Genomic DNA, 14588 nt, shown 5'->3' with positions numbered 1-14588 from the left:
GCTGTACAAAAAAAGTTGCCAAACAAGCACACATACCCAACGATGTGTTTACAATACCGCGTTGGTGAAAATAGACAAAATCATTAGGGTGAGGCACATGAGCTACTAACAGCTTACTACACAACATACACTTAGTTTTACTTTCTTAGCTACAGTATACATTTCTCCCTTGCATATTACATCATTTATGCAGCAGCATACAATACATTTATGGACTCACCCTGTAAAGGTGGCACAGTGGTCCTTTGTTGGCAAATATTGTCATCAATCAGTCTGGCATTCTCTGGCTTTATGGTGGGAAGTCGGGGGGAAAAACCCAGCCACTCCATTGAACAGCAGGCTAACATTAGAGGTTTATTTGCAATGCTTGCAGTTAACCACTGATTTCTTCCAAACGACTCATTGTGCAAATGTGTGATTTCCAACTTGTGTAATCTTTATGTACAATGACCTATGAGCATCGATAAGTTATCATTTCTCTTCATTATTTCTCTTAATTGAACAAGGATTTAAAAGGATTTGCCAGTAGATTGCCAACTTGATGACAACTGATGATGACTGATACTTTGAAAGTAAGATGTTGACATGATCAGTCCAATCAAAGCTACTGTAGATATAATGTGATTTGATTTCATTCTATCTGTGGCCAATGACCTTGAGCCGTCTTGGATGGGCACTTCTAATAACTCTATGGCAGAACCCAAGGACCTAAAATTTCCGAGCTCTAACTTTAGATTTGGAGATTACGTACTGTCCCATGAGTGACAGAAAACTGAGCCAATCATGACAGAAACCTGAGCCAATCAGGCCCAACTCTCTGTATTTTCTGCTGGCTAGCCCCACCACCACAGAAAGCACTGAGCAAGGCTGAAACACCTGCATTTTGGAGCTGCCTTAGAAATAATGTCAAACCATTTACAGTGTGTTATGCATGGTTTCATGTTCATTTGGAGGGGGTATTTGTGTACCAGTCTAATTTAAGTGTTTGAACCTGTAACGCGGCTGCATGGGATTTGTTTAGATTTTAATCAGGTGTGGTTTCGTTGCATCCAATGGTAGCGTCCACGATAAGGTAACGCAATCAGCCACTCGTTGATTTGACAGCTGTAATACAGTTCCACCTCCAACAATGCTATGTGGATGTCAATCTGATTTCATCTAGTCTATGCTGGTCCTAAGCCTCAATTTATCCTATCCTAACTTCATCCTAAACCTCAATTTAATGTGCCAAGCGATGATAGTTAGAGCAGTACTTCAGGGCCATTACACACCCTGAGATACATCTGAATTCACCTCTACCACATTTACCTTTGGGCCAGAGCTTGTGCTGATCAACAAAGCTAATGATGGTGATACAAGTCTGTTCAATGACCTGAGATTACATAAAGTGTTTAAAAGAGCATCAGTTTCTATGTGGGTAGTGAAAGGGGCGGCAGGGTAGCCTAGTGGTTAGAGTGTTAGACTAGTAACCGCAAGGTTGAACATTCAAACCCCTGAGCTGACAAGGTACAAATCTGTCATTCTGCCCCCGAACAGGCAGTTAACCTACTGTTCCTAGGCCATCAATGAAATTAAGAATTTGTTCTTAATTAACTGACTTGCATAGTTAAATAAAGGTTAAAAACATTTTTTTTAAAGGAGTAAGGAATGTAAACAGAGAGGGTTAGCTTCCAACTGCAATGTAAACAATCTCTACATTAGCATTTCTATACAGAGTATACCAACTTTAAAATGGGGACTTACCGCCACCAACTGGGCTGGACTGTGGAGCTCAGTTAATCTTTCAATTACTGACATATGCTCCTAAAAACCAGACGGGAGAGGCAGGACTTGCAGCGCATCAATCATCACAAATAGAACCAAGTTCTATTTTAGCGCCTGACTATGCAGACCCTCATTGACATGTGCAAGCAGTGTTGGTGCATGAATAAATAACGTGTACATTTATTTTGCAACGTGGGTGGTGTGGTCAGCATGTAAGCCAGTACAGCATCAATATACTAATAACTGAAAGAGTAGCCTGAGTAAGTTATACAAGTAAGTTTGATTTTCTGAATTTTTTCAGTTTGTGCACTCAAAAATAATATAAATGTTGATCAAAGGAAATGTGAGCAATGACAACATGTGTTGTGTTATGGATGATCACTTTTTTTGTTTTGATTAGAAAGTGAGTAAAAATCTAAATATGGACATGGACACTGAGGGTGACACGGGTTTCTCAACCCACAACACAAATTCAACAACACTTAGAAAAATACATTTGTGTGTTTATTCTTTTCAATGCATGAAAACCAAAGGCTTATTTTTCATTTCATATAATAATTTCACAATTCACACTTCCTTATCTTTCCACTAACACAATCAATAAGTACTATCTGAACAGCTTTGTTGCAATCTCATTGCCTAGTGCTGCGCTGATCTCTGTATACATGGTATTGTATATGTGAATAATCAGTAGGTGTACAAGTACCATCCACTGCAAGAGAACCTAAAAAGCCATCACTAGCCAGCTACCACCCGGTTACTCATCCCTGCACCTTAGAGGCTGCTACCATATGTACATAGACATGGAATCACTGGTCACTTTAATAAATGGAACATTAGTCACTTTCATAATGTTTACATACTGTTTCACTTATTTCGTATACAGTTGAAATCGGAAATTTACATACACTTAGGTTGGAGTCATTAAAATGCGTTTTTCAACCACTCCACAAATTTCTTGTTAAAAACTAAGTCAGTTAGGACATCTACTCTGTGCATGACACAAGTAATTTTTCCAACAATTGTTTACAGACAGATTATTTCACTTATAATTCACTGTATCACAATTCCAGTGGGTCAGAAGTTTACATACACTAAGTTGACTGTGCCTTTAAACAGTTTGGAAAATTCCAGAAAAGGATGTCATAGCTGTAAAAGCTTCAGATAAGCTAATTGACATAATTTGAGTCAATTGGAGGCGTACCTGTGGATATATTTCAAGGCCTACCTTCAAACTATGTGCCTCTTTGCTTGACATCACGGGAAAATCAAAAGAAATCAGCCAAGACCTCAGAAACAATGTTGTAGACCTCCACAAGTCTGGTTCATCCTTGGGAGCAATTTCCAAATGCCTGAATGTACCACATCCATCTGTACAAACAATAGTACGCAAGTATAAACACCATGGGGACCACGCAGCTGTCAATCCGCTCAGGAAGGAGACGTGTTCCATCTCCTAGAGATGAATGTGCTTTGGTGCGAAAAGTGCAAATCAATCCCAGACCAACAGCAAAGGACTTTGTGAAGATGCTGGAGGAAACAGTTAAACGAGTCCTATATCGACATAACCTGAAAGGCCGCTCAGTAAGGAAGAAACCACTGCTCCAAAACCGCCATAAAATAGCCCGACAACAGTTTGCAACTGCACATGGGGACAAAGATTGTACTTTTTGGAGAAATGTCCTCTGGTCTGATGAAACAAAAATATAACTGTTTGGCCATAATGTCATTATGTTTGGAGGAAAAGGGGGAGGCTTGCAAGCCGAAGAACACCATCCCAGCCGTGAAGCACGGGGGATGACAGCATCATGTTGTGGGGGTGCTTTGCTGCAGAAGGGACTGGTGCACTTCACAATACAGATGGCATCATGAGGAGGGAAAATTATGTGGATATATTGAAGCAACATCTCAAGACATCAGTCAGGAAGTTAAAGCTTGGTCGCAAATGGGTCTTCCAAATGGACACTGACCCCAAGTGTACTTCCAAAGTTGTGGCAAAATGGCAAAAAACTACAACAAAGCCCTGACCTCAATCCTATAGAAAATTAGTGGGCAGAACTGAAAAAGTGTGTGCGAGCAAGGAGGCCTACAAACCTGACTGAGTTACACCAGCTCTGTCAGGAGGAATAGGCCAGAATTCACCCAACTTATTGTTGGAAGGTTGTGGAAGGCTACCCTAAACATTTGACCCAAGTTAAATAATTTAAAGGCAACACTACAAAATACTAATTGAGTGTATGTAAAATTATGACCCACTGGGAATGGGATGAAAGAACTAAATTTCTCTACTATTATTCTGACATTTCACATTCTTAAGATAAAGTGGTGATCCTAACTGACCTAAGACAGGGAATTTTTACTAGGATTAAATGTTAGGAATTGTGAAAAACTGAGTTTAAATGTGTTTGGCTAAGGTGTATGTAAACTTCTGACTTCAACTGTATATACATCTACTGTATTTTAGTCAATGTCACTGACATTGCTCGTCTCAGTATTTATATATTTCTTAATTCCATTATTTTACTTTAAGATGTGTGTATTGTTATATACTACTGCACTGTTGGAGCTAGGAACACAAGCATTTTGCTACACCCACAATAACATTTGCTAAATATGTGACCAATAAAATGTGATTTGACCTAGAGGCACGAGTCTAGATACTACAGCTAAAACAATGTGGTATGTGTGTGTACATAACGTAAGAAGCATCACATGACATACTGGAATATCACATTTCCCAAAAAGAGCAAATCCAACATCTAGCTAACTGCTAGCTTTGAGCTATGTTAAGCTTCACTACAAGGCTGGGAATCCAAACCAGTAGGGATTGTAGACAATGATCAAATCAATTGATAGCTATTTTACAGAGCTTTTCATGTTTCATTCAGAGATCCCAGTGCACCCCAGAGGGCCAACATGCCCAAACACATTTGTAAGAAATTCAAAAGTTGTCACTGCATTTTTGCTTCATCAGAGAGGAACAATATTTCATCTAGGAACTTGTTTCACAAATGCAGATTAAATACATCCAGGACATGGTTTAATTCTGGTTTAGTTAATCCACATTTCAATATTTCATAGCACAACAATAACAAATGGGGGTCTGTGAAAGCAGTTCTAAAATCCCACGCTGGTGTTTGAACCCTGATTACAGTAGTGCTGTATAGATTATTATACTGTTGATTCCCTTCTACTCATCCAGACACAAGACACAGTGCCTTCATAAACTATTCACACCCCTTAACTTTTTCCACATTTTGTTGCATTACAGCCAGAATTTAAAATGGATTAAATTGAGACTTTGTGTCACTGGCATACACATAATGTCAAAGTGAAATTATATTTTTATACATTTTTACAAATTAATAAAAAATGAAAAGTTGAAATGCCTTGACTCAATAAGTATTCAACCGCTTTGTTATGGAAAGCCCAAATGTTAAGGAGTAAAAATGTTGTTAAGTCACAAATTGCATGGACCCATTGTGTGCAATAAGGGGGTTTAACATGATTTTTGAATGAATACCTAATCTCTGTCCCCCACACATTCAATTATATGTAAGGTCCCCTCAGTTGAGCATGGAATTACAAACACAGATGCAACCACAAAGACCAAGGTTTTCCAATGTGTCGCAAAGAAGGGCAAATAGCAGACATTGAATATTCCTTTGAGCATGGTGAAGTTATTAATTACACTTTGGATGGTGTATCAAATCACCTAGTTACTACAAAGACACAGGCGTCCTTCTTAACTCAGTTGCCGGAGTGGAAGGAAACCGCTCAAGGATTTCACCATGAGGCCAATGGTTAACTTAAAACAGTTACAGAGTTTAATGGCTGTGATAGAAGTAAACTGAGGGTGGATTAACAACATTGTAGCTACTCCACAACACTAACCTAAATGACAGACTAAAAAGTAGGAAGTTTCTACATAATAAGATTCCAGAACATGCATCCTGTTTGCAATAAGGCACTTAAGTAAAACTGGAAAAAAAAAAATGAGGCAAGGAAATTAACTTCATGTCCTGAATACAAAGCGTTAAGTTTGGGGCAAATACAACACATCACTGAGTACCACACTTCATATTTTCAAGCATTGTGGTGGCTGCAACATGTTACAGGCATGCTTGTCATGGGCAAGGACTAGGGAGGTTTTTGGGGTAAAAAGAATAGAGCTAAGCATAAGCAAAATCCTAGAGGAAAACCTGGTTTACAGTAACAGACACTGGGAGACAAATTCACCTTTCAGCAGGACAATAAGTCAAAAGGCCAAATATACACTGGAGTTGCATACCAAGACGACATTGAATGTTCCTGAGTAGCCTAGTTACAGTTTTGACTTAAATCTGCTTGAAAATCTATGGCAAGACTGTCTAGCAATGATCAACAACCAATTTGACAGAGCTTGAAGAATAAAATAAAAAAGAATGAGCAAATCTTGTACAATCCATGTGTGCAAAGCTCTTAGAGACTTACCCAGAAAGTCTCACCGCTGTAATATTTGTAAATTAAAATTTCAATACATTTACAAAATTCTAAAAACATGTTTTTTTACTTTGTCATTATGGGCTATTGTGTGTAGATGGGTAATTTGTGTGTGTTTTTTAAATACATTTTTGAATTCAGGCTGTAACACAACAAAATGTAGAATAAGTCAAGGGGGATGAATACTTTCTGAAGGCACTGTAAAAGCCCAACAGTGTTCCGATAGCGCATGCTCTAAGTTCTAGTAGTCAGATCACAGTATCAAAAATAAACACCATTAAAAAGTCCTGGATTTCTGAGTTGATTGAATGATTAGTTGTTGCAGCACCAGAGATGCTTGTGTCAGTATGGCATTACAGGATGTTGACACAGGTCTGCAGTATAGACTGCTTTTGTGTAAGAAACTAGTAATGGATCGATCTGTGCTGCAATACCAACTTTTGGTTGCCAGCCCCAAATACACCCATTTCTCCTGTATTCCATTTTCACTCTGGTGATTGTGAAACACAGAAGAGAAAGATCACAGAGGTAAAACTCTTTGTAGTCCAATGGTTGATTAGATTATTGTAACATCCTTTAACTGCATAGTGCGGTTCATTCATCGTTTTGTTGTAGTATAAAAACATTTTATAATATCAGCTATATTCAGCATTAAAATAAGCCAATTAAGACCACATTTGTCTTATAAGCTCCAATTGTGAATATAGTTTTTAGCACATCCATAGACAGAATAACTAACATCTCTGACTCAATACACACTGAGCGTACAAAACATTAGGAACACCTGCTCTGTCCATGACATAGAGTCGTGGCCAAAAGTTTTGAAAATGACACAAAAGGACCAGCTGACATCATGTCAGTGATTCTCTCGTTAACACAGGTGTGAGTGTTGACGAGGACAAGGCTGGAGATCACTCGGTCATGCTGATTGAGTTCGAATAACAGACTGGAAGCTTCAAAAGGAGGGTGGTGCTTGGAATCATTGTTCTTCCTCTGTCAACCATGGTTACCTGCAAGGAAACACATGCCGTCATCATGTTGCTGCCAGTAAGATTGCACCTAAATCAACCATTTATTGGATCATCAAGAACTTAATGGAGAGCAGTTCAATTGTTGTGAAGGCGGCTTCAGGACACCCAAGAAAGTCCAGCAAGCGCCAGGACCATCTCCTAAAGTTGATTCAGCTGCGGGATCGGGGCACCACCAGTACAGAGCTTGCTCAGGAATGCCAGCAGGCAGGTGTGAGTGCATCTGCACACACAGTGAGGCGAAGACTTTTGGAGGATAGTGTCAAGAAGGGCAGCAAAGAAGCCACTTCTCTCCAGGAAAAACATCAGGGACAGACTGATATTCTGCAAAAGGTACAGGGATTGGACTGCTGAGGACAAGGAAAATTAATTTTCTCTGATGAATCCCCTTTCTGATTGTTTGGGGCATCCGTAAAAAAGCTTGTCCGGAGAAGATATGGTGAGCCCTACCATCAGTCCTGTGTCATGCCAACAGTAAAGCATCCTGAGACCATTCATGTATGGGATTGCTTCTCAGCCAAGGGAGTGGGCTCACTCACAATTTTGCCTAAGAACACAGCCATGAATAAAGAACGGTACCAACTCATCCTCCGAGAGCAACTTCTCCCAACCATCCAGGAACAGTTTGGTGACGAACAATGCCTTTTACAGCATGATGGAGCACCTTGCCATAAGGCAAAAGTGATAACTAAGTGGCTCGGGGAACAAAACATCGATATTTTGGGTCCATGGCCAGGAAACTCCCCAGACCTTAAACCCATTGAGGACTTGTGGTCAATCCTCAAAAGGCCGGTCGACAAACAAAAACCCACAAATTCTGACAAACTCCAAGCATTGATTATGCAAGAATGGGCTGCCATCTGTCAGGATGTGGCCCAGAAGTGAATTGACAGCATGCCAGGGTGGATTGCAGAGGTCTTGAAAAAGAAGGGTCAACACTGCAAATATTGACTCTTTGCATCAACTTCATGTAATTGTCAATAAAAGCCTTTGACACGTATGAAATGCTTGTAATTATACTTCAGTATTCAATAGTAACATCTGACAAAAATATCTAAAGACACTGAAGCAGCAAACTTTGAAAATTAATATTTGTGTCATTCTCAAAACTTTTGGCCACAACTGTAGACTGACCAGGTGAATCCAGGTGAAAGCTATGATTCCTTATTGATAAATCCACTTCAATCAGTGTAGATGAAGGGGAGGAGAACTGTTAAAGAAGTATTTTTAAGCCTTGAGACAGACTGTTTGTGTGCCAATCAGAGGGTGAATGGGCAAGACAAAATATTTAAGTGCCTTTAAAATGGGGTATGATAGTAGGTGCCAGGAGCACAGGTTTGTGTCAAGAACTGCAACGCTGTGGGTTTTTTTCTCACTCAACAGTTTCCCATGTGTATCAAAAGTGATAACTAAGTGGCTCGGGGAACAAAAGGACATCCATATCAACTTGACACAACTGTGTGAGGCATAGGAGTCAATATTTGGAAGGTGTTCTTAATGTTTTGTACACTCAGTGTACATGTCAGGATATGTCAAGGTTAGGAATCACTGCTAGTCAGAGCCTGCTGCTAGCTAGGCTAACACAGGTATATGGTAGGGCTCAGTCAGTGTTATGTGCTAGGCTATGTGCTATGCTAATAAAGCAGGTTGGTCGGGTTGCCAGACCTAACTCATTACCGGAGATAATAAACATCCTAAACTGTAGTGAGGAGTATAACTGTTACAGTCTGGTGTATCAGTGAGGAGGGAACCTGGTTAGAGTAAGTGCTCATGTTCATGTCAGTCAGTGCATGCTTGTCCCCTCTCCAGGGACTGAGAACTAATGTGCTTAAGGTCACTTGAGTGTACATTTCTGGAAAGGAGTTAGAGAGGAGCCATTTGTTTGTTTACGTCAGATGTAGGAGATCCCAGTCCTAGAGGGCCGCAGTGTCAGCAGGCCTTTGTTCCAGACCCGCACTAACACACCTGATTGAACTAACCATGGTTCAACATTAATAGAAGAAGCCTGTACACACGCTGGCCCACCTCAGTAGTCACCCATCCCAGGTCTACTTAGTGGTGGTGGCAGGCATGCTGACAGAGAGGTTCCTGCGGGCAGCGTTGGTGACCTAGCGCTGCTGGGTCAGGAAGGACTGACCTGGGGGCACCATGGAGGTGGAGCGACCCCCGAGACGGGCCTCGATCGCCAGCTTCTGGAAGCTCAGACTCTGAAGGGGGTGGAAGACATGCAACAGGAATGTTTAATTGAGTTGGAACAAAAGCTCTGTATAACTAACATTTGTAAAAGGTACATTCCTGTCCTTTATTTTCAGAAGAAAATACAACGTGTCTATTCTGACTACATGTTCTAACCTTGTTGTACCATGCTGTTACAATCAGCTTCTCTTCATACTCTCTCAGCTTTGCCTTCTCACACTCCCTCTACAGAGAGAGACACAGAGAGAACGAGAGAGACGATCAATACAAGAGGTTGTGAGTGCATTGTGAGATAAGTACTATGGATCCCCATGTCAATGAGTGCCTCATGGCTAATGGTTAAGGGCCAAAGGTCAGGGGTTAAAGATCTGTGTTACCTCCAGGCTGAGGATCCTCTTGTCTCTGTCCGTCAGCTGGTTCTTTAGAGCCTGGATCTCTGCTGTGGCTGGGTTCAGCTTGGGGTCCAATGCACAGATCACCTACAGCACCGAGACAGAGATATCACTGGTGGGAGGAGCAGCAAAGAGAGGTATGTTCTTTTTCTGCACTTGTTATTTTTTGTCCAGCTGTTAGTTGGATGTGAGAAGAATGAATGAATGAATGATTAAGGAATCACATTGCGTGCTTTCTCCAGGTACATCTTGTATCTCTCCTCCATGGCTCTCATGTCATCATCCTTCTTCTTCAGAGCAGCCATCAGCTCATCCAGTCTCAGAGCTAAGGGACAGATGGACAACACTCACTGGGGTTACTCCGTACTATACCGCCATTGTTGTGGTCGCGTTATGGTTGTTGTAGTTGTACTCACAGGTCTGTGTGTTGTCTGGCTGCAAGTCCTCAAGGAGTTCTTTCTTCTTCATGATCTCATCCTGCGCCTCGTTCAGTTGCACCCTGGATAATAAAACACCTTACTTTTTAGATGTCTCTGTCAGGAGGAAGTATGGCTGTGTTTATACAGGCACCCCAATTCTGATAATTTCCCCAATCACATCAGATCTACTCACACCAGATCTTTTTCAGAGCTGATCTGATTGGTCAAAAAGATCAATTTGTGAAAAAAAATATCAGAATTTGGTTGCCTATGTAAACGCAGCCATAGAGGTCTCAAAAAGCAGTATGGACCATACTTACATATGAGCATCCAGTTTCCTCTTCAGGTGAGACTGCAAACAAAGAGCAGTTGTAAGATAGCGAACACACAGTTACCTCACAGCTGCTACTGTACATATGAGAGGCAGTATTATGCAATATTTAGGGTTAATGTTGGATATAGCGGTATACTATAAAGTTATATGTCTGGTTGAACTCACGTCATCAGTCTTGGCTCCCTGGCCCTGTAGGGCTTTCTGTAAATCCTCTACCTGCTGCTGCAGCTCAGTGACCCTCTCCCTGCTTAACCTGGAAGTACATCAGACACACCGGAAGTACATCACAGTCAAACCGGAAGTAAAAAAAAACACAGCTTACCTGTTGTCAGTGTCCAGTTCAGAGCAGGTTCTGTGTGCCACCTCTAGCAGTGTCTGTAGTTCAGAGATCTTGTCATTCTCTGATCCCTCCTGCTGCACACGCAACATCTTATTCTCATGCTGGAGCCGGATAAACTTCTCCCTGTATGGACAAGGATACACACAGTTAGTGCAGTCAGTGTCTCACACACAAAACAAACAACTATTAAATTACTACCTGTACTCTACAGGTAGGATCTCAGCAGCAAGGTTATCATGGGTTGGACTACCAGCTGGCATCCCTGTGGAGAAACAGAGAGCAGATCAGTAGCCATGTGTCTCTGTAGGCTTCAGAGAGACACAGGCGGTGTTCAAAACCGTGATGTATCATGGGTAAATTGTGACTAACTGATCTGAAAATAACATTGAGTAGTTATTTATTTACACTTTATTTAACTAGGCAAGTCAGTTAAGAACAAATTCTTATTTTCAATGACGGCCTAGGAACAGTGGGTTAACTGCCTGTTCAGGGGCAGAACGACAGATTTGTACCTTGTCAGCTCGGGGTTTGAACTTGCAACCTGCCTGTCTCGACTAGCCTTTAAAGTCGTCGGCAATGTCGAACGCGCCAACACTTTATCAACGAAAACCAAACCTCAACTACAGTAAATCTGTTTTCCAATCATATGCAGCACCAGTCAGTCTACATTGTCAATGTGATGGTCCAATGAGCTACCTGCTTGTAGGAGCTGGTCCTGTTGAGCCTGGTTACATCGCAGCTCCTCATTGGTCTCCTTCAGAGAGTCTCGCTCAATGATGATCCTCTGATGACCATCATCATCATCATCATCAGGAGACAAGTCAACAGCATTAGATTATTGTTAAAACATTCCTTCCCCTAATGTGTTTGCATGTCAGGGTGACCAGGTAGGTTTGAATAGAAAGTGTTCGGATCCAGTCTGTACCTCTTTCTCCCTCATCACGGCGTCATGTTTCTCTTCAAACTTCTTCTTTTCATAAGCAAGGTTGTCTGCCCGCCGAGACTCCTCTGACAACTTACGGTACAGCTCCTGGACCGGGTAGGAAACAGGAAGTAGATTTAGTAAGCCCCCTGATTGGCTGTTTGTCATTCCAAAATGATGTCTCCTCAGAGACGATTTGCTAAGTAAGGGCAAAAGCGTCACAGAGTTCTGGCATATTGTTTTTCCCAACCCAGTTCTGTCAGACCCACAGGGCAGAAGGGAGGGGACACCTTTAGGAATTGTTCTGTTTCTAGTATATTCTCAGGCATGTCCCACCTGTCTCTTGTATGTCTCCAGCTGTGCACGGGCAGTGTTAGCCTTGCGTAGCTCCTCCTCCAGACTGACAGTGTTGTGCATGTAGGTCATGTTCTTCTCTTCCAGCAGTTTGACTTGTCTTCTCAGATCTCCCAGGTCCTCCAGTTTACACCTGTATGTCTCCACTGACGCCTCCAGCTTCACAGCATGGTCCGAACAGCTCCTACACACATTTATAAATTTATTGCATTTAATTGAATTTATAAAGATAAATAAATAAATAAAACAGGCAAATCGATTAAAGCAAGGGCCTAAACAACACGTTCTTACTGGTCTTACTGTAGGCCGTCATTGTAAATAAAGAATTTGTTCTCAACTGACTTGCCTAGTTAAATAAAGGTTACATACCCTTACCTCAAACTGACCACTTCCTCTCTCCCACTCCCATTTATACACATTCCAGGTAGTGATGCACATCTCAGATGATCTGATGATTACAACTGAAATAAAGGACCGAGATCGCCACCAAACACACCTGAGGATATCGAGTTCGTCTTTAAGTGTTCGTGACTCCTCTGCCAGGCTGGTGAGTTCGTCGTTACGATGCTGAACCTCGATCAGCTGCTTCTCCAACTCCTCACAGTGGATACGGTAGTCATCCTTAGCTGCCTCTAGCCTACACACACACACACACACACACACACACACACACACACACAGAGGGAGAAAGACATCTGTAAGTGCTGTGATGAATATCTCTAAGAGTCGTTCCAGTGCGATTTGTTTTCACGGACACATGACACACACACACCTAAAGTTCTCCTCCTGTAGTGTCTCTAGCTGTATCTGTAGCTGGCTGTGTTTCCGTCCGGAGGGCGTGCTCGGGTCATCAAACGAGTCCAGCTGATTGGCTCGGTCCGTCAGCACGTCGTTCTCAGCTAATAGGCTGTTCCGCTCCTCCTGAAGGACCGTCACCTGACAAGGGTCAAACTAGGGTCAGAGGTGGGCTGTGTCTCAATCCCAAAATATGAATTTGTAGCGAGAACATTAAGCTCCAACCCCCCATTTTTTACAGTTTATCCATTAATTAAGGAGGGACCACATGGTCACAGATGCCTGAAGAATGGGGAGAAAGGTAACTAAAAGAGTCTTTGAGAGATGTGATAAGCATCAAGTCATCTCTAGTGGGAAAGACCCGTTCTCGCCAACTGTTCAACAAACAAAGCATCATTATTACACCCTGAAAGTACAGTGCAGTGAAGCCACACAAAACCTTCAACAACATCTTGACTAATAGGTTGAAAGGCTGGTTAGTTATTCTCCCTGACACAGCCTCTCCTCTGTTTATTAGTCATGCTTTATGTCAGAGACAATACTTGGGAATAGAAGCTTTGTGTGTGTGTGCATAAAAAAAAAATGTAATTCAACCCAGTGTCTTCTCTCCACCTGTTCCCAAACACTACAAATTAACACACCACGTAGTTTAAATGAGTGATACGTTAGCGACAAAGAGCACGACAGGGTATAGATATTTTAATCCGCCCCGGCAACCAGGGATTAGATGTTTTTTGTCCGCCTTGACGACGAGCAGCCATGTTGACTTACCTCTCTGTGTGTCCTTGAAGAGAGACACTGGTGATCTACTGTAACAACTCGATCTGGAGACACGAGAGGCCCATACAACATGGACTTGACCTAATCAGTAACCAATAGCAGAAATGTGTCCTGTACTATGGTTTTCCCCAGCCAGGCAGAGCAGGGTATGGCAGAGAGAGCAGGTAGGGGAAGAGCAGTGGCTTAGTCTGTAAAACCACAGCCCTTCTGCTACACCAGCCACAGACAATAGCCTTTGGCATCACAGCACATAACACAGACCCAGTTTATACAGTACCAGGGTTGTGTGTGTGTCATTGATATTTGGCATCCTCGGCCACATACATAGGCTTACAGTATGTGACCTTCAGATTGCAAGCCTGCCGTTATGGGCAGCCGAGCTGTGTGGAGGTGAAGGTGCTTTTTGTTTCCTTAAGTGTCCTCGTATGAACAACCTTTGAAATGTATGAATCCTTTATGAGGTAATGTGATTTGTGGATTCAAATAAAGTACTTAAAATCTGTATATACCTGTACGTCGAGTTCCTGACAGCGCTGGGCTAGCTCCTCATTTTCTGCCATCAGATCTGCCAGGTCCTCGAGAGCCTTCAACTACACACACAAACACACTTAACAATACAGCTCTAAAGCCTACTTCAGCAGCTCCAAGGAGAGATGACAATATCGCAGTACTAATTAAAGAGTAAGACAAGCAGTCAACTATTGAGAGATATGCAAACAACAACTATAATAAAGACAACAGCATTCTATTAGATGCCTAGCACAGTGGATCTCCTCTCACCT

The 14588-nt window shown here is 41.9% G+C and overlaps 1 protein-coding gene across 2 annotated transcripts in view; it reads right to left on the bottom strand.

Moving 5' to 3' along the window:
- Positions 1-2255: 2255 nt before the first annotated feature.
- LOC135556371 (protein Hook homolog 1-like) overlaps positions 2256-14588 on the bottom strand; it is a 28850-nt gene continuing 16517 nt past the window's right edge. The window contains exons 8-23 of one of the 2 annotated variants that reach the window (XM_064989529.1): positions 14316-14396; positions 13004-13167; positions 12728-12868; positions 12215-12415; positions 11881-11992; positions 11652-11739; positions 11154-11217; positions 10938-11078; positions 10781-10868; positions 10602-10633; positions 10279-10361; positions 10087-10187; positions 9848-9949; positions 9627-9695; positions 9412-9481; positions 2256-7256 (exon numbers count right to left, since the gene is read on the bottom strand). In XM_064989529.1, coding sequence (XP_064845601.1) covers positions 7243-7256; positions 9412-9481; positions 9627-9695; positions 9848-9949; positions 10087-10187; positions 10279-10361; positions 10602-10633; positions 10781-10868; positions 10938-11078; positions 11154-11217; positions 11652-11739; positions 11881-11992; positions 12215-12415; positions 12728-12868; positions 13004-13167; positions 14316-14396 — 1551 coding nt within the window. In that variant the 3' untranslated portion in view covers positions 2256-7242. Of the gene's footprint in view, positions 9482-9626; positions 9696-9847; positions 9950-10086; positions 10188-10278; positions 10362-10601; positions 10634-10780; positions 10869-10937; positions 11079-11153; positions 11218-11651; positions 11740-11880; positions 11993-12214; positions 12416-12727; positions 12869-13003; positions 13168-14315; positions 14397-14588 lie in introns of both variants that reach the window. The other variant, XM_064989528.1, reaches the window with a different exon arrangement.

Source organism: Oncorhynchus masou, chromosome 15, assembly GCF_036934945.1.
Source record: "Oncorhynchus masou masou isolate Uvic2021 chromosome 15, UVic_Omas_1.1, whole genome shotgun sequence".
NCBI lineage: Eukaryota > Metazoa > Chordata > Actinopteri > Salmoniformes > Salmonidae > Oncorhynchus > Oncorhynchus masou.
Note: the sequence above shows the minus strand (reverse complement) of the source record. Positions and strands in the feature narration are given on the sequence as shown.